The sequence below is a fragment of the Gobio gobio genome, assembly GCF_949357685.1.
Source record: "Gobio gobio genome assembly, chromosome: 9".
NCBI lineage: Eukaryota > Metazoa > Chordata > Actinopteri > Cypriniformes > Gobionidae > Gobio > Gobio gobio.
Genome location: NC_137115.1, coordinates 41,080,255 through 41,093,720, shown reverse-complemented (window position 1 = coordinate 41,093,720; position 13,466 = coordinate 41,080,255). Strand labels below are relative to the sequence as shown.

The following is a 13,466-nucleotide window of genomic DNA, read 5'->3' as shown; positions in this document are numbered from 1 at the left end:
GAGATGGGTGGATCGAGCCTCATCCTGAACATGACTAATATCCACCCATTAAGCAAAACAGATAACGATAATTCAATTAAAGTGATGGCGGTCTAACGTATGCTGGTTTCATGTAATGAACACAGTCAAATTACGCATTTCCTGGACACTGGGTTGGAAATATGTTTCTTTATAAACTGTAAGTGGTGAAAGTCTATGATTTCAGTTGGGATGATTAGAATAAACAGTTCACAATTACTAACAAAACAACAAAGTAATGGATTATTGTGATTATCAATATGATCTTTATATTACTTCTGAAGACATCATTCATCATTTAAATTTGTTTGTTTCTTTGTATAAGATTTACCTCAGTCAGACTGTTTCCCCTGAGGTCCAGTGTATTAAGGAGAGCACAATTCTCCAAACCCTCAACGTGGCTTAGATGGTTGTACGAACAGTCCAGATGCAGAAGGGTATAAATTTCCTTCAAACCTCTCGTGCTGAGCAGCTGGTTATGGTCCACTGATAATCGCAGAAGCATTTTCAGGGGTCCTAAACCACCTAAGAAAGCAAAGATATATCATTTAGTCAGTGCTGGTGTGGGAGTGTATGAGGATAATTCTCGGCCATGGTGACAATATCCAATACCAGCCAAAGGATAATCTAATATAAAAAGGCAGCATTGGCAGGACGTCATCTAATACTGACAGTAAACACCTTTAAACTGCATTTATCCTCTTCTTTATGATACATTTATTCATATTTATTCAATAAAAGGCCATTTTCTTAGAAATGAGACATCAAGATTTATTTAGCAAGAAGAATGAGGGCAAAAGGCCATTTTAAGTCACCAAGCTGGAACAATGATGCCCTCTAATGGACAATGACAACACTTAACATTAAATGCTAATTCTGTGGCACAATCGAGATCCAGATATCTCCATAAAACATAGAGGCAGTTCTAGGGAATACACTCACTGATGCGAGAGATGTTGTTGTGTGAGAGCTGAAGATTTTGCAAATTTTCCGCTCCATCAAAACCGTGCATGTTCATCAGCTGGTTCCTGCCCAACAGGAGGACCCGAAGGTTGACCAGACCTCCACAATCCACATGAGTAATTGAGTTCTCCTAAGTGTGAGAAACAATGGTACATACACTAGCGTCAAAAGTTTGTGGTCAGTAAGTTTTTTTTAAAGAAATTGATACTTTTATCAAGCAAGGACAGATTAAATTATTCAAAAGCGACAGTGAAGACATTTATAATCAGTGATGCCAGTAACGCGTTACTTAAATCTGACTACTTTTTTCCAGTAACAAGTAATCTAACGCGTTACTATTTCCAAACCAGTAATCAGATTAAAGTAATTTATCCAAGTCACAGTGAGTTACTATTTTTGTCATTTTCCTTAGTAAAAATCTATATTTTTCCTTTCTTCTTGCATCTCGGGGAGAGTATTTATGTTAAGTGAAGTCAAGAAAGACTGTCTTTATAAAAACTTTTTTTTTTTTCAGGAAATATTTTTTAATTTCAACTTAAAATGTCAGGAGATACATTATTGACGTTACTGTTAAAAATGCACTTCCAATAAAGTGAGTGTTGGCAAAAACGGTTGTCATTTTTATGTTGAAGCGGCAGGGGTGTTGTCTGCAACTGCTGAATGTAACTAATAAAGTAACTTGTAATCTATTTTAGTTACTTTTAAAATCAAGTAATCTGTAAAGTAACTAAGTTACTTTTTAAAGGAGTAATCAGTAATCAGATTACTTTTTCAAAGTAACTGTGGCAACACTGTTTATAATGTTACAAAAGATTCCTATTTTAAATAGAAATGCTTTTCTTTTGAACTTTCCATTCATCAAAGAATCCACAAACATATTAAGCAGCACAACTGTTTTTAGTCTTGAGCACCAAAGTAGCATATTAGAATGATTTCTGAAGGATCATGTGACACTGAAGATTGGAGTAATAATTTACAACATTACAGTTTTTACTGTATTTTTTGATCAAATAAATGCAGCATCAGACTTTAAAAACATAAAAAAAATCTTACTGACCCCAAACTTTTGAACAGCAACGTATACTCACTGTATAGAATGCATGAGTGATTATCTAGGACACTTTACTTGAAAAGTGTAAAATAATAATGCAGACTCCACTGGATAGTTTGTTCTTTCTTACTTGTACATCAATGTATCTGATCTGAGCGCACTGGTTCAGTCCATCCAAGGATGTGAGTCCACAGCGTCTAAGTGTCAAAGACTGCAGGTTGTTACACTCAGACAGTGTAGACAGGCAACAACCCGGCAGGTCTTCCAGCATCACAGTCGTGACCTTATTTTTACCAGCAAAATTACAATAAAGTCAGCATGAACATAAAAGACATATCTCAGCCAAGAACTAGGCTTTAAAGTTTAATTTCTACCTGTTTGAGAGAGCTCCAAGTTCCTGTTTTGAGAACAGTGTCCACGGACAGAGGGGGTAAACTGGGTACTCTATTTCTTCTTAGCCCTCTTTTTTGGGACTGTTGCTGTGCAGCAGACCCTTTCCTTTTATTCTGCAATGAGAGTTTGGACCAGGGAGTGCAGCTCATCATCCAGGTCAGTCGCTTCTGCTCTGTGCTGTCCGGCAGACATACTGAAATTGATTCTTGGCTTTCAGGTTCATGGTCCTTAAGCTCAATAGCTGTAGTGTTTTGATGTCCTCTAGTGTTCATTTCAGGTGCTACAACATTCAAATCAGAAGCCGGCATTGTCAAGTCTGTATCTAACCTCAGAGTCGCTTCAACAATTAGGTGATCTGCAACACTTGAGGAACCAATTGGACTAATGCCAAGGTCATTGGGAAGACCTTGATATGCATTTATGTGGGTTTCTGGAGTGGTTTTGGTACATTTAAGACTTTTTCTTGATTGCGAGAGATTTATCTCCGAATCAAGCTCTACCTTGCCATCAATTCTTTTACCTTCTTCATGGCTCTTTATTCTGTCTTTATCACTCTTTGTTTGTGGTCTCATATCATCTAATTGTTCTGTGTCTTCTGTGCTTATGCCTTTAGTTTTGTCTTGTTTTTTCATTGCATTCCTGTCATCATCTAATGTGTTTTCCATTTTCTTCCCATGTCTTATTCTTTTATTATTATCTTCTATTTTTTTCACAATAACCTCATTGCCTTTGTTCTCCTTTTCCTCTCTTTTACATTCATCCTCCACCTGGGTACTCCTTCCCACTTCCGTTCTCTCCTTTTCTTTATTCTTCCTGTCATCCACTTCCTGTCTTCTGCAATCATTTATTATACTTGTAATGTTGTTCTTTTCCTCCTTCCTCTTTATTTTCCCACTCCTCTCCTTATCTTCTTCCTCTTTCCTCTTCTGTTGTTCAAGTCTTTGCTCTCTCTCCAGACGATGGCGGTCTTGTTCTTTCGCTCTTTCGTAATCTGCTCTCCGTCTCTCCCTTTCCTCTCTCTGTGCGCGCTCTTCCTCCTCAATCCTTTTTCTCTCCTCCTCCCTCTCCTTCTTGATCTTCTCCCATTCCCTCTTCTCCTCCTCATATCTTTTCTCCTCCTCTCTCTTTCTCCTCAGCTCTTGTTTGCTCCAGCGACGGACTAATGTTCCTCTTAGTGCAGCTTGGATCTTTGTGGCTGCTCTGCAGTGAAGCTTCTGGGTTCTCCTTTTTTCCTCCTCCTGAGCCTCCTCAAAAGCCTGTTTCTCCTCCTCCATTTGCTCCTCCAATTTCCTTATTAAGTTCTGAAATCAAACAAAAAACTTTGACTGGTAGACATATATATATATACACACAAGCACACACATCCCATCGAAAAAGAAGTTTATTCAAGTGTTCTATTAGTATACTTCTTTTAAACTACAAATAAGAAAGTGTACTTACAGTCTATTTTGTATATACTTCTCAGAAATATACTTTATGTACTTCTCAGAAATATACTTAAAATTGCACTTAAAGAGTTAGTTCACCCAAAAATGAAAATTCTGTCATTAATTACTTACCCTCATGTCGTTCGACACCCGTAAGACCTCCGTTCATCTTCAGAACAGAAATGAAGATATTTTAGTTGAAATCTGATGGCTCTGAAAGGCCTCCATTGACACAATGGCACGGTTCACTTTCAAGACCCTTAAAAGGTACTAAAGACGTCGTTACAAAGTCCATCTCACTACAGTGGTTCTAAAATAACTTTATGAATCGGCGACAATAGTTTTTGTGCGCAAAAAAACCCTAAATAACGACTTATATAGTGATGACGATTTCAAAACACGGCATCATGAAGCTTCGAAGCGTTATGAATCAGCGAGTCGATTCAGCGGTTTGAATCGCCAAATTTCAGCAGTTTGGCGGTTTGACACGCGATCCGAATCATCATTCGGCTCATTGATTCATAACGCTTCGAAGCTTCATGATGCCGTGTTTTGAAATCGTCATGACCCATAAAAGGCACTTAAAACGTCGTTACAAAGTCCATCTCACCACAGTGACTCTACAATAATTTTACGAAGCGACGACAATAGTTTTTGTGCGCAAAAAAAAATCAAAATAACACCTTTATCCAACTTGTTCTTGTCTTCCGTGTGTGCCTCCACGACGCATGCGCGAGAATATTACGCAGATCCGGCGTTCGGACACATGACCCAGAAGCGATTTGTTTACAAGCAGAGGAAGACGCGCGTATCTAAGCTGTTGAATTCTACATTGATCATGCTTTAGGTCTCGGCGTAGTTCTCAAAATGGGGTTAAAGTGTGCATTTCATGGATTCCCGAACCCCGGCGCTATGTCATATTCTTGCGCATGCGTCGTGGAGGCACACACGGAAGACAAGAAGAGGTTGAATAAAGTCATTATTTTGAATTTTTTTTGCGCACAAAAACTATTGTCGTCGCATCGTAAAATTATTGTAGAGTTACTGTGCTGAGATGGACTTTGTAACGACGTTTTAAGTGCCTTTTATGGGTCTTGGGAGTGTAAATGTACTGAATGCCAATGGAGGCCTATCTGAAGCCTTTCTCAGCCATCAGCTTTCAACAAAAATATCTTCATTTGTGTTCCGAAGATGAACGGAGGTCTTACGGGTGTCGAACGACATGAGGGTGAGTAATTAATGACAGAATTTTCATTTTTGGGTGAACTAACCCTTTAATCTACTTCATCTGTGTTTTGATCATCGTTCTGAATCCCATTCAGTCTTTAAAAAAATATGATTTTTTCAACTTTTTTTGTTTAATATTTTGCCTTTCTTTATGAAACTTACCCACATTAAAGTGTTGATAAAAAAGGATGCACAGAGCTATAGTACAATGTTTTTAAAATTAAAAAAGAACGGTCAAATGTATATTTCAAGTATAAAAAAATCTATATCTACAGTTGAACATAGTAGTATACTGAAAGTGCAAAAATAATGTATAAATAGTAAACTATAAGTATAATGTTATGTTAACTTAAAGAAAACTAAAATATACTTGCAGTATAAAACTACAAGACTGATAGTTTACTAAGAGTACACTTCAAAGTGTACTATCATAAACTAAAAAAAAATACTACTTGTATTAAAATAGTAAACTACTAGTATAATTATAAGTTCACTTTTAGTACAGATGCAGTACAACTGAGAAACCTAGTTGTGCACTTAAAGTTTACTACGGTTACATTTACAGTAGTCTTAAACGTATACTTTTATATACTAAAAGTGGGCCAATTTTGTCCCAAGCAGTAATGAAATAGTACACTTACAAGTTTACTACTAGTGCACATTGATATTAGTATACTAACGACATAAAGTATACTTAAAAATATACATTACTTAAGTATACTTCATAAAATTACCTTGAAGTATACGGCCACTTTATTAGGTAAACCTTGCTAGTTTAGTTTAGTTAAGTTTATTTACAAAGCACATTTAAAAACAACAGTTGTTGAATCCAAAGTGATGTACAACAAATATAAATCAAACTTAAAACATACATATTCAAGGAAACCAAAAGGACAAATGAGAAATGTTACACCCTCAAACAGAATTAAAACATAATGAATAAAAATGGGTCTTCAAGCAGGATTTAAACATAGAAATAGAAGGGGAAGATCTTATATAGAGGGGAAGACTGTTCCAGAGCCAGCAGCCACAGCAAAAGCCTGGTTGCCTTTAGTTTTAAAACGTGAATGAGGGACTGAAAGAAGAAATTGACTAGACGACCGAAGAGATATAGAGGAATTATGAGGGATGAGGAGATTACAAATATACTGGGGAGCACATCCATGTAAAAGAGCACAATGTGCCAGTCAATAATCTGGCTGCCACATTTTGCACCAATTGCAAACATTAAAGAGATGATTTAGGCAAACCCATGTAGAGTGAATTGCAATAATCCTATCTTGAAGTTATAAAAGCATGAATTACAGTTTGAAGGTCCTTAATGGAAAGCATCTTCTTGATTCTAGCAATTGATCTAAATTAAAAGAAACTGCTTTTCACAACAGCACTGATCTGCTTATCAAAAGACAATGAGGGATCAAACACAACACCAAGATTTCTAATACAGTCTCAGATATTAGATGAGAGGGAACCAAGCTGATTGACAATGCCAGAAGACGCAACTGTTGGACCAAAAACCATTATCTCAGTTTTATCATTATTTAACTGTAAGTCCATCCAGTATTTAATGTCTTGAAGACAGGCAAATCATGAGGAATGTTTTCAGCATCTTGTTGAATCTATGCCATAGATTCTATGCCATGAAGATTTAAAGGGATAGTTCACCTAAATATGAAAATTCTGTAATAATTTACTCACTCTCAAGTTGTTCCAAACCTGTATGAATTTCATTCATCTACTGAACACAAAAGAAGATATTTTGAAGAATATGGGAAACCAAAAAGTTGATGGACCCCATTGAATTCATTAGGGTTTTTTTTTCATACAATGGAAGTCAATAGGACCATAAACTGGTTACAGACATTCTTCAAAATAAACTTCTGCATTTTGAAGAATGTTATTCTTTACTTATTACTAACCAGATTGACTTTATTTATGTCCTATGTGTACAAAAGTACACATATTGAGATTAACAGAGGTTTATATGTTGATGGAAAATAAAGTTAGTGTTTGCTTTAGTTGGGCAGTTTGACTCTTAGTGTTTTAATGCTGTTTTTTTCTCTGGCTGCTGTAATTGTGTGTTATGGCAAGAACAGCAAGAAAAAATATGATCAGATGATCATACTTGATGATGACAGTCATTAAGATATAGTCATAATAAGAATTCAATAAGAAAATCTATATAATTGTAAAAACACACCAAAAATGTTGAACTACTCTTTTAGTAAGACACAATCAAACATCAAGAATCAGCATATGAACTTCCCGCTAAAACTTTATAAGAATGTTTGGGGCTGATGTTCTATCAATGTTATCACTAAACATGTTTAAAATGTTTTTAGAGTGATATCCTACCTTTTAGGAGAACATTGTGGTAACAAAAATAAAACTAGCTACTGAAAACAAAACAAACAAAGAAAGTTCTCAAAACATTCTAGAACAATAACATTTCTAGCTGGGGTGACCTCACATTGTGGCCATAGTATGAGCACACCTGAGGTCTGCCATGCCACTACTTTTTAATTACACAAATGTCTCATTATAAGACCTACAAACTTTTAAAACTCCGAACCAATGATTCACAACTAATCTAAGCTAATCAAGACCTTCAGACTCACTACTCATCAAAAACCCCAGTTTTAACCTGATTAAATCTTGTTCAGTGCCCAATCACGGATTATAGAGACGACTAAATCTATCTTATCGATTATAACAGCTCTGTGAGTCTTAATCTGAAGGAATTTTTAAAGTTGTTTAGTTCAAAAAGGTTTGAACTACTAGACACACACAAACATAGGAATGACAACAACAATGGCGACAATCAAAAAGTATGCTGCAGTGCATTCTGGGTGCACCAATCAAAACTCATCCATGGCTCCCAGCATGCATTGCAGCATAAATAAATGATGAGCTGAATTGTTTTAGTAATATCTGTTATTATTACTATTTTTTATTTAATAATTTAAATAATTTATTTGTTCTGTTGTAAGATTTTAATAATGGTCGGGTTTGGTCTGTTACGAGATTTCAATGACAGTTGCTTTTCGGTGTCAGTAGATTTTATTCAGTTACAAGATTTCAATAAAGGTCGGTTTTGTTCCATTGCGAGATTTCAATAAAAGTCGGTTTTGTTACAATACGAGACAGTCGGTTTTCAGTGTCAATAGGTTTTATTCAGTTACGAGATTTCAATGTTTGTGGAGTTGTTTAATCCTCCTCTGCTGAGATCTTGAGAGATGTAATGTCTTCTTTTATCTTCAGTTGATTTCAAGACTGTGGATGGAAGTCAGTTGTAGTTCTTGTGTTTCTGCTCGTCTCTTTATGTTCTTCTCTTTCCTTCAGTGATTCTGCTTGTTAACAGGCTTATTAAGGCAGAGATGACTCCATATTTAATATACACAGATTTTGTGGTTTAGATAAGGTCCAGTTCTATATACTGTATATCATATACACCGATCAGGCATAACATCCTAATTAGGGCCCAAGCCCTGAAAGGGCGCAGAGCCCTATTGTTCTTCCTCTGTTTCTTATTAGGGCCCAAGCCCTGAAAGGGCGCAGAGCCCTATTGTTCTTCCTCAGATTATTAGGGCCCAAGCCCTGAAAGGGCGCAGAGCCCTATTGTTCTTCCTCAGATTATTCTTTGTTTTTTTTTTTTTTTTTGTTTTTTTTTTCGACTTCTCGGGTACTTTTGGGGCACTTAACATGCTCGAAAACTCTTGAAACTTCGCACAGGCGTCGGAATGCGCGGCCATCAGAGCCGGGCTGAAGCTGGTACCCGGGCGTGGCAGGGGGGCTCGACAGCGCCCCCTAAAGTGGGGTCTGAAAACTTGGTCCATATATCAAACACACTTGCACGTACATGTATGAAACTTGGTACACATATAGACCTCATCGGGCCGAACAACTTTCGTGCTCTAAGTTATGCGTCAGCCCTACAGGAAGTGAGCTATTATGGGTTGTTCGGAAAACGCATGCTCTGGAATTTAATATACTCCTCCGAGGCCATTGTTTCGATCATTGCCAAACTCGGTCAGCATTAAGTGAACATATCCAGGATGCTAAATTGCGAGCGGATTTTTGATATCTCGAAAAGTCTGGCCGTGGCGATGCAACGAATTTATGGCGAGAAAAGGGAAACAGGAAGTGTGTTTTAACTTGTGCAAACATTGACTGGTTTGGATGAAACTTCAGCTGTGTGTTCGTTGTAAGAGGCCGATCACAAGGATATGACTTTTGTGAGTCAAAGTTATAGCGCCACCAACTGGCAGCAGGAAGTGTGTCACTTTCAAAAATGCTTTGAATCACCATCTTATTTTCACCAGATTTATTTCAAACTTCATCAGTATAATGTGAAAACATGACAGATAGAGACGTATGAAATGGATTCCTGAAATTTCAAATACTGTTGCCATGGCAACGTGTCAAAGTTTAATAATCTTTTGGCTGTTCTGAGGCTCTTAGCATGCTTGAAATTGCTTGAAACTGCTTGAAACTCAACACACACATCAGAGATGTTAGTCAGTACACATGGGCAAAGCCTCAGAAACGGGCGGGGATGAGGGGCTCTCTAGCGCCACCTTTTGACAAAAGTGAAGGGCTTCGTTTCATCTACAATCACCAAACTCAGTATATATATTGACCTCATCGAGCCGGACAACTTTCTAATTTACAGTCATTAGCTCCGACCAACAGGAAGTCAGATATTTTGGTTTGAAGGTGAATTTTTGATTAAATCGGGGTCTGAGTTTTTACGTTCTCCTCGTAGGCGTTTTATTCAATCTCCACCAAACTCGGTCAACATGAAACAAAGATACTGAAGATGCTAAAATGTGAACGGATATTGGATATCTCAAACGGTGTTTCCATGGCAAGGAATTAAATAAGGACAAAAAAGGGGAACAGAAATTCTCTGTGTCTGCTGCTCTCCCCTCAATGAACACAAGATGGCAGCATTGTATTAGTTTTGAAGCAGGATAAAAAAAAAACTTGTTTCTCTCTCTCTCTCTCTCTCTCTCTCTCTCTCTCTTGTTTGTGATTTATGAGGACACAAATTTGTATAATGACATGGGTATTACACTGGTATTACAACGTGTATGTGTGTGTGTTTAAAAACATACTAAAACAATGTTTTATTAAAATGTAACCAAATAGCTTTAAAATAATCATACTATTTTTCAGATCAATATATTTATTTTATTTAATATATTTCTTCTGAATATTTATTCTCTGTCTGCCCTCCCCTCACTAAAAGGTAGCAGTGTTGTTATTTTTGAAACTCTCTCTCCGTGTGTGTGTGTGTGTGTATGTGTGTGTGTGTGTGTGTGTGTGTGTGTGTGTGTGTGTGTGTGTGTGTGTGTGTGTGTGTGCTTGTTTATGTGATTTATTAGGGACACAAATTTGTATAATGACATGGGTATTACACTGTTATTACAACGTAGTGGTTAATGAGGACATTTCATGTGTCCACATTAGGGGTGTAACGATTCGTTTTAACAACGATTCGATTCGTATCACGATTTGAGGTTGTCGATACGATTCAAGGACGATTTTGGTTCATTTAGAACGATACGATCCGAAACGATTCAGTGACCTGAAATCGATTCAGTAACTTTTTAGCCAAAAATTGTGTGACTGAAATAAATATCTGGATACTGGTCAGTGCAGGTAAAGTTTCCTAGATTCCTGTTGTTTCTTGTAAGGGAATCAGGTATCAATTAATTATGGATATAAACAAACAAGTAAACAACAATTAATGGCAAATGCATTCAAATTTTATTTGAATAAAGTGCAACCAACAGTTTAGGTTGAATTAACAGGAAGTTAACCTTTTCTGCTCTCATTTTCAATATTCAATACATATTCAATAAAAGCACAGTAAGTGCAACCAACATTTCAACAGTAGGTTAACCTGCTACTTCTGCTTTTGTTATCCAACATAATAATATTACAATATTAATATCAAAAATAAAGTGCAACTAACTTCTCTTCAGGTTTAATTAATAGTAGGTGTACCTGTTACTTTTGCTGTTGTTTTTCAACATTAAAATAATACAAATACAATATTAATATCAAAAATAAAGTGCAACCAACATTTCTTCAGTTTGAATAAACTGGCTGAACCTGCTACTACTCTCAGTTTAATAAACAAACAATATTTAACAAAAGATAAAATGTAACCAACTACTCTTCAATGACTACATATTTCTTTTTCAAAAATATCAACATGATCTGACCGCAGAACTCTTCTCTGTGTGTTCACTATATCACCAGCAGTACTAAAACTCGCTCTGCTGGCGCACTGGTGTCAGGAATGCACAGGTAACATTTAGCAAGGGTTGAAAGTACAGGTAACACGTTACTAACGTAGCTCTTTCTCCTGGTGACTTGATAATTTCTCGCTGGTTGGCTTCTCCTCTGCCATACGCATGTTTTGTTTTCTTAGCGCTGCTGCTGGTGCGTGCGTTGCGATGATGTCACAGATAGGCAGACTGAATCGAGTAACGTTTAACGCCTTTATCATTAAAAGTGCTAAGAAAAAACATCCATTTAAAGTCTGACGTGCTTAAATCCAATGCGTTATTTCCTATGATCGATACAATCGATTGATTACCTTTTAAAACGATGTTAGATCGATATATGTCGTCCGGAAGGCCAACTTGCCGAGCACAGATCGATGTAGTTAGATCGTAGGAAAATAAATCGATACATCGATGTAGTAGATGAATCGTTACACCCCTAGTCCACATAATAAAAATATCTTTAAAAACATACTAAATAATGTATTATTAAAATGTAACCAAGTAGCTTTAAAAATATACTACAAATTACAATGAAAACATGGTTTATGAGAATATTTCCTGTGTCCCATAAATGAAATAGCTTTAAGGGGTTTGTGTGTCTGTGTGTCTGTGTGTGTGTGTGTGTGTGTGTGTGTGTGTGTGTGTGTGTGTGTGTGTGTGTGTGTGTGTGTGTGTGTGTGTGTGTGTCCACCAACTGGCAGCAGGAAGTGTGTCACTTTCAAAAATGCTAAATCACTGTCTTGTTTTCACCCGATTTACTTCAAACTTCATCAGTATAATGACAAAACATGGCAGATGTAGACATACGAATGGATTCCTGATATTTTACATACTGTTGCCATGGCAGTGTGTCAAAGTTTAATCATCTTTTGGCTGTTTTTGAGGCTCTTAGCATGCTTGAAATTGCTTGAAACTCAACACACACATCAGAGATGTCAGTCAGTGGAAATGGGCAAAGCCTCAGAAATGGGTGTGTTGGAGGGGTGTTTATTACAACATAATCATGGTTTATGAAGACATTTCATGTGTCCCCGTAAATCAAAATAGCTTTAAAAGCATACTAAACAATGTTTTAATAAAAATGTAAAAATGCAGAATGTTTTCTGTGATGGTAGGTTTAGGGGTAGTGTGTGTGTGTGTGTGTGTGTGTGTGTGTGTGTGTGTGTGTGTGTGTGTGTGTGTGTGTGTGTGTGTGTGTGTGTGTGCGATATGTAGGCTTAGGGGTAGTGTAGGGGGATAGAATTTACAGTTTGTACAGTATAAAAACCATTAAGTCTATGGAATGCCCTCCGCCTGTCTTTCCCCTTCCCCCTCTCTATCACTCTCTCTCTGTGTGTGTGTGTGTGTGTGGAGGGGGGGGGGGGGCTCTCTCTCTCACCCTGTGAGTATGTGTGTGTGCCTTTCTCTCAGTCCTTCCCCTCCCCCTCACTCTCCCTCTATCATTGTGTGTGTGTGTGTGTGTGTGTGTGTGTGTGTGTGTGTGTGTGTGTGTGTGTGTGTGTGTGACTTTCTCACACATTGATTTCAAATATATTCAACATATTTTTTTCAGAGAGTGAAATAAAAAAAACTTTCTCCCACCATTTAGATTTTATTTCTTTTTGTTGTTAAAATCTTGTGAACCTGGTTCAATGTGCAGATTGCCTCTCTCTCAGTCCTTCCCCTCCCCCCTCACTCTCAGGCTCACCCTGGGTGTGTGTGTGTTTGATTGTGTGCGCGCACGTGTGTGTGTGTGGTGTGTGTGTGTGTGTGTGTGGGGGGGGGGGGGGTGTCTCTCTCACCCTGTGAGTTTGTGTGTGTGCCTTTCTCTCTCGGAATGATAATTTACCCCTTTCGTATCATAGACTATCACAAAAAACTATCACTTTAGTGTGAATAAGTAAAAAAGAACTACAAACACCTTGAATTAAATACTGGCCTTCTGGACTTACAAAATTTTGAGCAGGAAAATATAACTTTTATTTATTTTATCCTATAACATTAAAATTAATCTAGATTTAAATTACATCATGGGTGTGGCTTGTGGTAATAGTGGCACCAGTTGCTGCAGTAAATGTGGCATATTCGAGCGATTCTAAAATATTCTCC

At 37.2% G+C, this 13,466-nt stretch overlaps 2 protein-coding genes across 2 annotated transcripts in view; both read right to left on the bottom strand.

Annotated features, from left to right (window-relative positions):
• The window catches only part of LOC307131743 (uncharacterized protein), a 676,237-nt gene that overhangs the window by 345,652 nt on the left and 317,119 nt on the right, over nt 1-13,466 (bottom strand). The gene's annotated exons all lie outside the window — the stretch shown is intronic.
• lrriq1 (leucine-rich repeats and IQ motif containing 1) overlaps nt 1-13,466 on the bottom strand; it is a gene marked incomplete at its 5' end in the record, with an annotated part of 65,718 nt that overhangs the window by 21,671 nt on the left and 30,581 nt on the right. The window contains 4 exons of the mRNA XM_079826157.1: nt 350-543; nt 961-1,111; nt 2,163-2,315; nt 2,407-3,726. Coding sequence (XP_079682283.1) covers nt 350-543; nt 961-1,111; nt 2,163-2,315; nt 2,407-3,726 — 1,818 coding nt within the window. The remainder of the gene's footprint in view (nt 1-349; nt 544-960; nt 1,112-2,162; nt 2,316-2,406; nt 3,727-13,466) is intronic.